The following is a 13,740-nucleotide window of genomic DNA, read 5'->3' as shown; positions in this document are numbered from 1 at the left end:
GAGGTTTTACATGTTTTACGTAAATAACGCTTAATATTTGTAGAATAGAAAAATTCTGCCGCTTTCTAAACATACTTGGTGTTTCAATTCCTCACAGTTCTCTTGCTTACAATCAGTGAATGGAAACGATTAAAGCCTAAAAAATCTGACAAAGAAAGACGAAAGCTGAGGAATGGACACAACAAGAGTATTAAAGTTCTAGAATGTTTCAATTAAAGATCAACGAAACGTTAAAAATTTTTTTTGGACATATCATAGAGACGTCAATAGTTTTGATCGGTGGGGGTTCGAGCACAGAGACCCCCACTGATTGCTAAAACGAAGCGGCGGAAGCGCTTGGGAAAGCGTTGTGCCACTTAGTTTCTGATCGATTTTCCTCGGAGCGGTAGAAAGTCTATGAATCCGTACACTGCTCGATCGGCTTTCCGAGAAAAGCGGCACAGCGCTCAACCGAGCAATTCTGCCGCTTTGTTTTAGCGTTTGGCGTGGGTCTCAGCGCTCGGACCCCTACTGATCAAAACTTCTGACATATCACTATGACATGTCAAAAGTTTTTTTTTTAAAGTTTAGTTACCCTTTAAATATTAGGCTTCATTTACAAGAAAATGCAATACCCCTTTAATGCAAATTGAGCTGCAGTTGGTGGAACTTTTCAGCCAAGCTGAACATGACGGAGCTAATGACTGTATATTAGGTCAGTGCATATAATGACATTCTCAAACATATAAGCTTATGCTTCTCCAAACCAGAGGGAAAGACAAGTTAGTTCTTATAGAAGCAAGATCAGCTTTCCTTGGTGTAGATGAGAACCTGGGATTGCTGTCCATTAAGGCGTCTAGTAATTCTACAAAGAAAAGACATAAAAAAATACTACACTGTATATACGGGGCTAAGTCACCCCAAATGCTCGGGTGCCCTCAATGTACTTTTCACCTTACTGAATAGAATACATTGGGCAATGCCATGTTCTGAAAAGATCTAGACCCTGTAGGCAAAGGTGAAGTTTTGGTTTATAGGGACATGATGTACAACAAATCATAAAGCAATGAGAGGTAATCACGGAAGAATGGTAACCGGCAGAGCTTGGGTCAGCACAAAAAATAATGGAGGAGGGTTAGAAGTGAACAAAACTAAAAAGGTGGTTTTACATGGGCAACGAGTGCCGACCGACAACAGCAGCATGCCGAACGCGGCTCGTTTGCGCAATTTACATAGAGCAATGTTCGGCAGTACGCGGACGAAGGATCATTAACACAATCGTTCGTCCCCACACAATTGGCATAGTGTCTGCAGTCCATCGTCTTCACACAGGGAGATGCGCTGCTCACAAACCACCATTTTTAACGCAGGATAAAAGATCAAAAGGACAAAGGTTCACTCGATTGTCGGCTGATTGCGCCATGTTTTACACAGGCTAACGCTCATTCGCTGGATCATCGGCCCGTGTAAAAAGGGCCCCAACAAGTCTGTGGCAAACAAAGTCGCTTATTGGGTTTTTTAAAGGGGTTTTCCCCCATCTTAAACATTTATGTCATATCCTGCGGATATGCCATAAATGTCTAATAGATGCCGGTCCCAGCTCTGGGTTCCGCACCTATATCGAGAACAGGGGTCACCGAACCCCTGTTCACCTTGGTGCGGCGGCCGCTGGCCAGAATCCAGGCATGGACTAGTGGAGAGAGGGTCGCGCTTGCGTGTGTCTCTCTCTGCATTCTGTTGTATGGTTGTTCGAGAGACGAGAGATGAGAGATCGAAGCACGCAAGCGCGACCCTCTCTCCACTAGTCCATGCCTGGATTCTGACGCACCAGGCGAAACAGGGGTTTGATGACCCCAGTTCTCAATACAGGTGTGGGTGCCAGAGTTGGGTCCCGTATCTATCATACATTTATGTGGCTATGCCATAAATGTCTAAGATGGGAAAACCCCTTTAAGGCTGAATTAGATGAGTGGCTAACAGACAGGGGTCCCAAGCAGAGAACCCTCAAACCCCCCCCCCCCCCTGACATTCCAAACCCCAACGAAGGCTTTCTAAAAGAGAACAGTAAGCCCAAATTACTGCATGGGAATCAGTGTCTGTACAATATGTGGCAGACTGATCTCTGCAGGTGTAAAGTGCACTGCACAGCCATACTAGAAACACTAAATGATACGAACGAAGAAAGTGTTAGGAGGGAATCTACTGCAAATGTCACCTCAGCAGCTGCATGAACGTTATTCACAGTGAAACCACAATCAAAAAGTCAATTGCACCGAGTTGTGTCACATAAAAGATGTGCCAGGGAAATGAATTGCGCTCCTAGAGACGAACCGTAATCTGCCGGCCGTGTCAGAGCAAATGAGGTGCTTGATGGGGCGCCGTAGCCCCTTCTTTTCTTAAGACTATCTCATATGAAGTTTAAAGGGGGTTCTCCCCAATATAAATATATATTTTTATTTAGCTTAGGGGGCTTTTCAATAAGTTTGTATAAATAAATAAAAAAAAAAATATATAAAAATATATCCCGGAGAATGCCTTTAAAGGGGTTGTCCACGACCTGAAAACAGATGACCTATCCACAGGATAGGTCATCAGTATACGATAGGTGGGGGTTCGACACCCGGACCGATCATCTTCCGGATGTTTTGAAGGGTATGCAGTAGTTGGAGCCGAAAGCAGATGCTCCGGTCACAGAATAGCGTCAGAACTGCAGTATTCAAGTGAATAGGAGTAGAGCTGCAGAACTGCTGCAATGGTCGGAGACATTTGCTTTCGGCTCCAGCTACTGCATACCCTTCAAAACATCCGGTGCCCGGAGGTAGCCGGAGCAGCTGATCGGTGCGGGGTCCGGGTGTTGGACCCCCACCGATCATATACTGAAGACCTATCCTGTGGATAGGTCATCAGTTGTCCGCATGTGGACAACCCTTTTAACCCCTTGACGCATTATCACGTGCATGCGATCGCGCTGGTCTTGGCCATTTAACCCCTCAAATTTGCGGTCAATTGCGACCGCAGCATCTGAGGCGTTATAGAGAGGGGGCGTTCCCCTCTGACAGATCGGCGCCCCCACAACACTATCTGGGGGTGCCAATGGTTGTCATCGCAGCCCGGGGACCTAATGAAGGCCCCCAGGGCTGCCTTTGGTCTACCTCTGTTAAGCCGTGTCTCTGGCACGGCTTAACAGAAGCCTGTGCAAATCACGATATACTGCAATACATTAGTATTGCAGTGTATTGTACCAACGATTGCTGGTTGACTAATAAATGTTGTAAAAAAAAAAAAAAAGTTACATCAATTTATTAGTGAAAAAAAATATAGATTATTATTAAAAGTTCATAAAACCCCACTTTTCCTCTAAAGTAATGCAAAAGAGACAAAAAATATTGGTATCGCTGTGTCCGTAAGTCAGAACTAATACAATACAGCGTTATTTAATGCGCACGGTGAACGCCGTAAAATAATAAAAAAATGTAAAACACAAAAATAGTTTTTTGGTCACCTTAGCCCGCAAAAAAAAAAAAAAAAGTGATCAAAAACCTTTTACGTACCAAAGAATGGTACCAATAAAAAACTACAGCTTGTCCAGCAAAAAATAAGCCCTCCTACCGCTCAATCCACGGAAAAAAAATCAAAAAACGTTATGGCTCTCAGAATTTGGTGAAGCAAAACAATTTTTTCACAAAAAGTTTTTTGTTTTTTTTAAAGTAATAAAATATAAAAAAAAAACTATATAAATTCGGTGTCACCTTAATCGTATTGAGCCGCAGAAGAGTTAAGTTGTTGTTTTTACCGCACGGTGAAAGCCGTAAAAACGAAAACCAAAAAAACAATGTAGGAATCCGTTTTTTCCAATTTGCCAGCAAAGATTTTTTTTCAGTTTCCCAGTACATTATACGGTACTTTAAATGGTGCCATTAGAAACGACAACTCCTCCCGTAAATAGTAAGCCCTCACACCGCTCTACTGACGGGAAAATAAATAAAAAAGTTATGGCTCTTGGAACGCGGGGAGTGAAAAACGAAAACATGAAAAATGGCTCAGTCATTAAGGGGTTAAGTAATACAATTAATCATTCGCGGTAAAGCGAAGGTTATACCCACACTAATAAAATTCTCTGTTTTCAGACGTAAGCATTAAAAACTAAATTCAGCACAGAAAAAAAAAAATGGGGGGGGGGGGGGGTGATGCCAAACTGAGGGCTAGAGAGAAGTGATTTACACAATGCTAAACCCTAGGAGTTGTCTAGGCCGCGGTGACATTGCATCATTGTGGCGTAAAGGCAATATTGCCCAATGATTGGATTAAATGTCAATGTGGTCTACAATGGTATTAACACATGGGATCAACAGATACCAGTCACAAGGGGCAGAAGATCCATTTCAACAGTGAAGCCTTGTTCACACAGTGCAGAATGGATGCAGATTTTCCACGTATTTTTAAAGAAAAATAGGGAGGAACAGAACCAATTCCGCAGGGATTTTTGTCAGCTACATGTGGAGTTTTTTTATTTTTAAAACCCATCCACATGTATTGTACTGGATTGTCACTGCAAAATCCGCAATGAAAATCCACAGCAATTCCACAGCGTGCGATTTCACCCAGACTTATACTAGAAAACCAAGTCCAGGAAAAAAAAATACAAATATCTGCGCTTTGTTATCAATATCATGCTACACATCCACTCCGGAACTTTCTGTACTTCGCACAAGAGTGTCTAAAAGTGGCTTAAAGTCTATGGACATCTTTGCATTTACATTTTTTCTTATTGTCCATTTGCTTTCTAAATGCAAAATTACGCAACTTTCCAAACAGTCTTCATTGAAGGGGGTATTTCCAAAATCATAAATCATCACCTATCCACAGGATATATTCTCTGATCGCTGGGGGCCCCACTGCTGGGACTCGCATCGTTTGTGAGAACGGGGTTCTCGAACCCCCAGATCCTCACCGCATTTCCAACAGAGAGGAGGAGCTTAGAGGCTCAGTCACCAGTTTATAACTTCCCTATCTCCTACCTAATCTAATAGGCGCTTTGTTGTAGATAACTACTGTTTGTTTTTTTCCAAAAATTTTATTATTGACCAAGTTCTGAAAATTATGCAAATTTTTTCTAAATGCCCAACTGGGTGTTTTATTCTATTGACCAATCAGCGTCATACACTTCTCTTCACTCCAGCCCACGCTGTGACGTCACCTCATCCCTGGAGACTGACCAGACATAGCCTCCAGCCGTGCTAGGACGTTTAGCCGAATCTGTAGCAACTGGAGGCGATGTCTGTATAGTCTTCCATCGCTTCGGTGAAGAACCTGTGGATCGGCAGTGAATCATGCTCAAATGCTGCTCCATTCAATGTCCCCTTCACTGCAGTTAAGCAGTGAGGAGGATCTGAGATTTCAGGACCCACATGATCACTATTAGCGAGGGGTCCCAGCAGTCGAATCCCCCCCCCCCCCCTCCCACGACCATAAAATTATCACCTATACTGTGGATAAGTGATCATTTACGATATTGGGAATACCCCTTTAAACATGTACGACCATTTTGCTTCTGTAGTGTCTGTAACTTCTTCACTTAGCTGGTTGTCCTGCAAATTCAGACATAGGTCGGGAAAGCACACTGCAGCTGTCAAGGCTGACATCTGTGCCCCCCCCCCTCCTTCTCTCAGTGTTAGAGAATGCAGCAGGAAGGGGAGGTGGTTGTATATGGCAGGTCAGAGTGTGGAGAGGGGGGGGGGGGGGGCTTCCAAATGTTCAGGGAGGGCAGATAATAAGAGCTGAATTGTAGAGTGAAGATAAGGAAGAAAGCAGACATGGCAGTCCAAGGGGAAAGGGTCGACAGATCACACAGGCTTTGTAGTATTAAAAGCAAACTCTACAGTCGGAAAGGGGGGGGGGGGGGTGGGGGTGGGGTGTAAGCATTAGTGTCTGTCAGCGCTAAGGAGAAGAAATCCCTCCTGGGCTGTAGAAAGCAGTACAGGAATAAAGCTGTGCTGATACATAAGCTAGTGAAGGCAGCAGAACCCTGGACACGCATTCGGCGTCTATTACTGTGAAAAATGCCTACATGAGAAAAGCCTGAAACTAGGAGCAGGTTGCAAACTGCATATCAGGGAGTCTGAAAATGAATGAAACGATGAAGAATGCAGTGCGAAACTCTTTTTTTTACGTCAGGTAACCACCAATAGATGAAAAATATTTTTTTCCATGGCAAAGTTGTCCTTAGCTTTAAAAATCAATTATGTCTTAGGTATGATGTCGGTTCACTCTAAAAAGGAACAAAACAAAAAAAAAAACACCTGACCAGACATCTATATCCACAAGTGCCAGTAACTCGGCGTTTCCTGCTGCTGTGCATGAATAAATCCATAACACGTTTGGTGGAGCCAGCTCGTCTGGCAGAGAAAGGGTTAAGAAGATACAATGCAGTACAGAAGTTAATGCTATAAAAATGGTTTAAAAAGCCAAAACTTACTTTGTGTGCTAAACTCTACAAGTATTCTTGAATCTGCACTGTACTGCATTTTCTCAGTCTCCTGCAAGAGCCCTGGCTTCCTGCGCTCAGGAAGCGCAGATCCTGCGAGCCCTAGAAGGCATGTTGTACAGGTTGGAACACTATTGGCAGGTGCAAGACTAATAATTACAAGTGTTATTACTACCGATTAATGGCTACCAGTTCACTTTAAGGGGGGTATTCAGACGATGCGGTTCGGTCAGGTTCTTGCCGCACGGCTGAAAACTGCACTGCAAAAATGCATGTGTTTCTGCAGTTCGCATGGAAACTGTAAATGCTTTTTTTTGCGCTGCGGTTTTCGGCCGTGCGGCAAAAAAACGCGGCAAAGCCGCACCGTGTAAATACACCCTATGTGAGAGAAAAAAATGTGCTCTATACTTTTTTCAATTAATATTAACATGGCTTGTGTAGTTTAAAACAAAGTCGGACATTCGGTGCTTGATGTTAAAGGAGAAAACAACTTAAACGTTTTTGTCCAACTTTAGACAACCTTTGTTTTTTTTTTCTTTGAAGTGTCCTCCCCCAGCAATCATCTGATCATATATGGTCCTCCCCCAGCAATCATCTGATCATATATCGTCCTCCCCCAGCAATCATCTGATCATATATGGTCCTCCCCCAGCAATCATCTGATCATATATGGTCCTCCCCCAGCAATCATCTGATCATATATCGTCCTCCCCCAGCAATCATCTGATCATATATGGTCCTCCCCCAGCAATCATCTGATCATATATGGTCCTCCCCCAGCAATCATCTGATCATATATCGTCCTCCCCCAGCAATCATCTGATCATATATCGTCCTCCCCCAGCAATCATCTGATCATATATTGTCCTCCCCCAGCAATCATCTGATCATATATCGTCCTCCCCCAGCAATCATCTGATCATATATTGTCCTCCCCCAGCAATCATCTGATCATATATCGTCCTCCCCCAGCAATCATCTGATCATATATTGTCCTCCCCCAGCAATCATCTGATCATATATCGTCCTCCCCCAGCAATCATCTGATCATATAGTGTCCTCCCACAGCAATCATCTGATCATATATCGTCCTTCCCCAGCAGTCATCTGATCATATATCGTCCTTCCCCAGCAATCATCTGATCGTATATCGTCCTTCCCCAGCAATCATCTGATCGTATATCGTCCTCCCCCAGCAATCATCTGATCATATATCGTCCTTCCCCAGCAATCATCTGATTGTATATCGTCCTTCCCCAGCAATCATCTGATCATATATCGTCCTTCCCCAGCAATCTGATCGTATATCGTCCTCCCCCAGCAATCATCTGATCATATAGTGTCCTCCCCCAGCAATCATCTGATCATATATCGTCCTCCCCCAGCAATCATCTGATCATATATTGTCCTTCCCCAGCAGTCATCTGATCATATATCGTCCTCCCCCAGCAATCATCTGATCATATAGTGTCCTCCCCCAGCAATCATCTGATCATATAGTGTCCTTCCCCAGCAATCATCTGATCATATATTGTCCTCCCCCAGCAATCATCTGATCATATATTGTCCTCCCCCAGCAATCATCTGATCATATATCGTCCTCCCCCAGCAATCAGCTGTAATCTACATTTGAACCCCACGGTGTCTAAATCCCCTGAAGCGCCACCGCAGGAGAAATCAAGTATTACATGGTGACCATTGACTCAATGAGCGGTCAATGTAATCCACTGACAAGTTGGGTCCCTCAGAGCGCGAGACCCTCTTTGTAGCTGATCTCCACTCTGGCTAATCAAAGGGGCCCTCAAACCACTCTCTATTAACTCCTAATTGTCTGTGTATTTGATTTTTTCTAAACCAGACAACTCCTTGAATTCTAGCTATACAAAACGTGCAGCAAGAATGCCATAAAACTTTCGTAGTTCTGGTGTATATAAAAGGGGTTAATAATTTTAAGTATATCAGGGGATAAGCAGTGTTAGATCATAATGTCTTCTTCATACCCATTCATACAGGCAGCCCTATGGATGTATTCAAAGTATCCCATCCATATAGTACAGCCGACAGCCAATGAAGTTTAATGCATGACTGTCGTGGTAAAGCTTTTTTAGGTTCACACTGTATATTTATTGGAGTCAGAGCTCCAGGTTCCTTATACAGGATACATTCTGGCTATCTTCAACCACTACTGGGGTATCTCTATGGCAATGAAAAGAGAAAAAGGGGATTTGGGACTCAAAGGTCGGATTCACAACACAGTGCTTACTAGCATTTGTGTGACATTTTTTTGGCCAAAATTCCTGCGGCCTCGATGTTACTGAATTGGATTCAGTGTTTTTTTTTTTATTCCCAACATTCTCTGGGAAGGTCATTTTTTACCATAGGCTTCTCTAAAGGACTTTAAAAGTGATGTACACCTTTGAAGGTCATTTTTATGTTATTTTAGAAAACTATTGAATTGGGTGTTATTACAAAAAAAAAATTTGCTTTTTTGAGATACAGCTTCTATTTATCCTGTATTGTTCATGATAGATGTGATCAATAATAGCTGCACACTGCGCGTAAAAGACATAAAAGAGCAGCGCTCCCCGAAGCAGTCAGTCCCGCTGACCCAATGGATTCGTCTTTAACTGCCGGATACAGCTTCTATGCATATAGGCCATATAGAAGCTGTATTCTCAAAAAACACATTTTTTTTTTTTATTAATAAAACCCAATTAAAAAATTGTTTAAAATAAAACATAAAAGAAAAAAGAAAAATTTGCCTTCAAAATGCTTGCAAATCCTTTAAAAACACCAGAAAAAAAAAAAAAAAAGAAAAAAAGGCTGTACAAAATGTCGGTAAAGCACCAAAAACACATGTAAAAAAAAATTATATTCAAAAATGCTTGAAAAGCATGGACTATTTTTTAACATGCATTAGAATTTTTTTTAAAACTAAAATACAAAAAAGTGTGTATGTGAAGGATGCGTTACTGAAAAACAAAGCTCCAAACCTAAACTGCAGTAAAAACCTAACACGTTACGCACTACTACTCTGGTGTGTTTTCAATCTAATTAACATGTTAAATCTGTACCCGCTGTAGAAATAAGCACAGCCCCTACATAGAGCCCAATACCACAGTGACCGGACAATTAAGGTGCAGGCATGGGTACCTTCTCTCCTGGCCTCCCGTCCTTTACGCCTCTCCTCGGCTCTCCTCTGACGCTCTTTCAGTTCTCTCTGCTCTTTCTGCTGTTCCCTCAGCTTTCTTTCACGCTCGCGGTTACGTTCCAGTTGTTCTAGGCGATCACTGTAAAAAAAAATAAAAAAAATAAAAGGAAACCATCTTCAATTTTTTGGCGCCTTACTAGGTGTGCAGAAAAGTGTTGTTTTCACCTTAAAAGACACCAGTCCAGTATTCCCGTTCCCAGCATGATCAAATTCTTACTTTAAAAACTATGTAAACCGTTGAAGACTTTTTTTTTTTTTCTTCACTAAAAGTGTATTTGTTGTTTAGTGCAACTTTGTCATTTGTTTTTATTAAAGATCTTTTTGCTTTTTCAGATACAGCTTCTACGTTTCCCTGGATAAATAGAAGATGCCTCTTGCTCTAAAACCCAAATCCGTCAGATCAGCAGGACTGACTGCTTCGGTGACAGCGCAGGATCCAGCTGTTATCGATCACATCTAAGTTATGAACTTAGATGTGATCGATAATGGTTTACATAGCCTTTAAACCTAAAATGAGTTACTGAACAACACCTTCTGGATCATGCTGCTGAGACCCCCATCAATCAACTGTAAATAGTGGGGGACCCAGACAAAGCATGAGAAACTTCGCATTACACAGTTACCATTGGAATGACGTGTAATGTACTGGAGTGCGTAGCCCATGTAGCCAAAGTGGCTAATATAACCTGTAAAATAGTTTTCAAACGAAGTTCATTGGGGGACACAGAAGACCGTGGGTATAGGCTGCTGCCACTAGGAGGTGACACTAAGCAATAAAAAGTGTAGCTCCTCCTACACAGGCTACACCCCCTGCAGACACTAAGCTAAACAGTAAGTATACAAGCAGTAGGAGCAACGAGGTGAAGTCAATAGAAGGTACACCGTAAACCTGAAACCATACTCTGGACGGCACAGAACCGAAAACCAGAGGAGTCTGTCCAGGCAGGGCAAGAAATGGTCAAAAAAACAGAAAAAGATAACTGGGCGAGAGCTGTGTCCCTCAAGGAACTTAGCGAGAAAAGGATTTTACAGACAAAATCCTATTTTCTCGCTCTTATCATATGGGGATACAGAAGACTGTGGGACGTCAGAAAGCAGCCCCCAAGAGGACTAAACGCCGTCTCCGACATGTCCGATGGAAGGGACAGCCACCAAAAAAAGGTTACCTGGCTTAAAAGCTTTGTACACATTAATTAAAAAAACAAAACCACCTTTCAGGTGGGATGCAGCTTCTATGTATCCTGGATACATAGAAGCTGTATCTTGCCATCAAAGCCGCTTCCATCAGGTCAGCTGGGCTGATGGGTCGGCGGAAAGCTGGTCCTGACCCAGCTAATAATGATCACATCTAAGTTCATGTGATCGTTATTAGCTGGGAGTCTTGGTGGAAACACGAGGAGCAGATCCCAGGCCGAACAGAAACCTGAGGCAGCGCTAGAGGGTAGGAAATGGAGATGTGGAAATATCCACTGCAGAAGATAAAACTTGGTCACTGTCCTCAGTGATTCCATCCGAAAGGGTCTGATCCTGACGAAACTATAGGAGATGAATTAGATCCGAAATAGAGCAGCCAGACCCACCTTTTGGGACCTCAAGAAAAAACAGACTAGGGAACAAAAGGGCTACCTCGTAAAGCCTTGCGTCTGGGAAAAGACTGATCCAAGAGTCCCGAAGAGAAGGAGCCGATCCACAACCTGAAGTCCTGAGTGATGGTTGATCATCATGCAGAGGTGGGTCCTCTGGCATTGGTCATTCTGGGGCAAATGAAAGCCCCCGTCACCAGTAACCCCAGAGACAATCTAGTCCAGTGCTGGACCAAGAGACTGGGAATCACTAAGTGGAGACCTGTAAAAGCGTTCTAAAAACTTTATCAGCTGTCCCAGGTTAAAGCCAAAAAACGTCAAGAGTTTCCTTGTATTTAAAGGAGCCTTGTCATGTATTTTCCTGCAGAGGAGAATATAATGTACAACATCATCTGGGTGGCTCTAGACAAGGGTTATAGATAGCCTGAACCAGAGGAGAAACCGACAGGGCTACCGTATGTTAGGCCAGCTGCTCGGTCAGGAGGCCTTCACATAAAGACTTGAGTGGGACACATTAGGAGACTCGTGAATCAGTGGGTTAGAAAAAAATCTCTAGAACTATAGGAGAAACCTCATGACCAGAGAGAAGTGGAGAGGACAAGGAAATTCATCTGGAGAATCCCAGACTCCATTAATAGGCTGCCTCACAGTACAGGCATAAGAGCAATGTCAGCATCGAAATCTGATTAGGAGCAAAACTGCTCAATAAAATAATTCCCTGCCCTGTGAAATGGAGGGGGGTTGGTTACAGAGAGAGCCTCTCGTCAATGGACATGAACTACCGCAGGGGGGCCTTGGTGCAGTGAATGGCTTAGGTCAGGTAGGCGGCCCAGGTTGTCCTTGACGGCTAGAGACCCAGGAAGGTGGGTCAGCACCAAAGAACAGGTCATGCCCTGTCAGGCCCAGAGGAACCAGAATGAATGTTGCACTTAAGTAAACAAAAAACCGGTCCTAGAAGTATGTTGTCCGGAATTGGAACTTTAGTCTACTCTGTATCGCTTTTCAACCTCGGCAGCTATTCTAAAAAAACGTGCAGGATGTTTCGTCGCTTAGCTCTGACCATTTCAGTAAAAAAAAAAAAACTGCAAAAAAAATGACCCCGTCTGAGGGGATAATGTGGCTTTCTGATGTTTGCACCATCAGGAACAGAGTCCAGCAATATCATGATAACCACGCCTATGAATAAGGTACAGACAATTGTAACGACAGATTCAGCAATAGAAGAATAACTCGGTCTAAGTGTACCAATGTCAGGTACAGGGAGCTGCCATGACACAATTACTCTGCCTGAGAAGGGGGTAAAGTGGCTGCCTGGTGCCAGAAAGAACGGTGTAGTACAAGCAGGCCCAAGCGAAGTCGTGGACTAAGACTAAATTCGAACAATTCGGCCAGACAAAGCACGTGCGCCCACTCTGAGGTGAGGAGTGTAAGTGTGGCCCAGTAGGCCAGAGTGAAGCCAAAAAGGGGATTTTGAGTACTCACCGCAAAATTCCTCTCTCATCCAGTCCATTGGAGGACAGACACTGTGGGTATATGCTGTTAGTGCCACTAGGAGGCGTGACACTAAGAAAAAAAAAAAAAAAGTATTGTTCCCTCCTACAGGATATACCCCACCTACATACACAGAGCTAGTCAGTCTTTACAGAAGCAGAACACAAGTTAAATAAACAATATCAGAACCAGAGAGAAGAAAATTGGTCCAATGGACACCATATCTGCGGGAAGTGGAAGTGAGGGAGAGGTAGACCCGCAAAGCACAGACAACACCCAGGTTGTTGTGAAGAGAGCGCTTCTTCAGATACACCAGAGAAACAAAAAGGATGGCAAAACGATATCCTCGTCTAGGTGGAAGGAGACGACCACTTTGGACAAAAGGAAGTTTCTGTATGTAGCACTGCCTTATCCTGATTAATAGGAGGAATGGCAACACAGGGACATCAGTTCAGAAACCAGCCAGATAGAGGTTACCACCAAAAGGAACCCCACATTTTCAGGTGAGGAAATCTCCCACAGTAGTTCAAATGGAGATGACTTCAGCGCACCTAGCACCAAGGACAATTCCCATGTAGGAGTAGGGGACTGATAAGGGAGAACCATGTGAGCGGTTGTCTGTTGATGACTTTAAGACAACGCAGACACCTTCCCATTAAGGGAACAGACCAAAACTGCAAACCATCCCTTCCTAGAAGACAGAATTCTGGAAGGGAAGGGAATAAAACTAGGGTGGAAGATTCCGGTCCTCGCACCAGCATAGTACTTCTGCCAAGTGTGGTGGTAAATGCGGGCTGAAGGAGGCTTCCCAGCCTTCAACAATTGTGCGAATTACCCACTACAGCAAACCTTGTGCTCTCAGAACTGCACCTTCAACAGCCACGCCATTTAACAAAGCAACCGTAAATTCAGGTGGTAGAAAGGTCCCTGTGAGCAAATCGTCCTGGAAAGGCAATGGCCATTGAAAGTAAGCCAGTACCAACAATGACACG

The 13,740-nt window shown here is 43.5% G+C and overlaps 1 protein-coding gene across 13 annotated transcripts in view; it reads right to left on the bottom strand.

Annotated features, from left to right (window-relative positions):
- LOC142661896 (cyclin-dependent kinase 11B-like) overlaps window positions 1–13,740 on the bottom strand; it is a 41,575-nt gene that overhangs the window by 19,821 nt on the left and 8,014 nt on the right. For 9 of the 13 annotated variants that reach the window (XM_075839576.1, XM_075839580.1, XM_075839582.1 and 6 more), the window contains 2 exons: window positions 9,617–9,753; window positions 6,455–6,565 (listed from right to left, as the gene is read on the bottom strand). In XM_075839576.1, the coding sequence (XP_075695691.1) occupies window positions 6,455–6,565; window positions 9,617–9,753 (248 nt within the window). The remainder of the gene's footprint in view (window positions 1–6,454; window positions 6,566–9,616; window positions 9,754–13,740) is intronic. The other 4 variants (XM_075839584.1, XM_075839585.1, XM_075839588.1 and 1 more) reach the window with 1 other exon arrangement.

This window comes from Rhinoderma darwinii, chromosome 10, assembly GCF_050947455.1.
Source record: "Rhinoderma darwinii isolate aRhiDar2 chromosome 10, aRhiDar2.hap1, whole genome shotgun sequence".
In the NCBI taxonomy this organism is placed as follows: Eukaryota; Metazoa; Chordata; class Amphibia; order Anura; family Rhinodermatidae; genus Rhinoderma; species Rhinoderma darwinii.
This window is presented reverse-complemented; position numbering and strand designations above follow the sequence as displayed.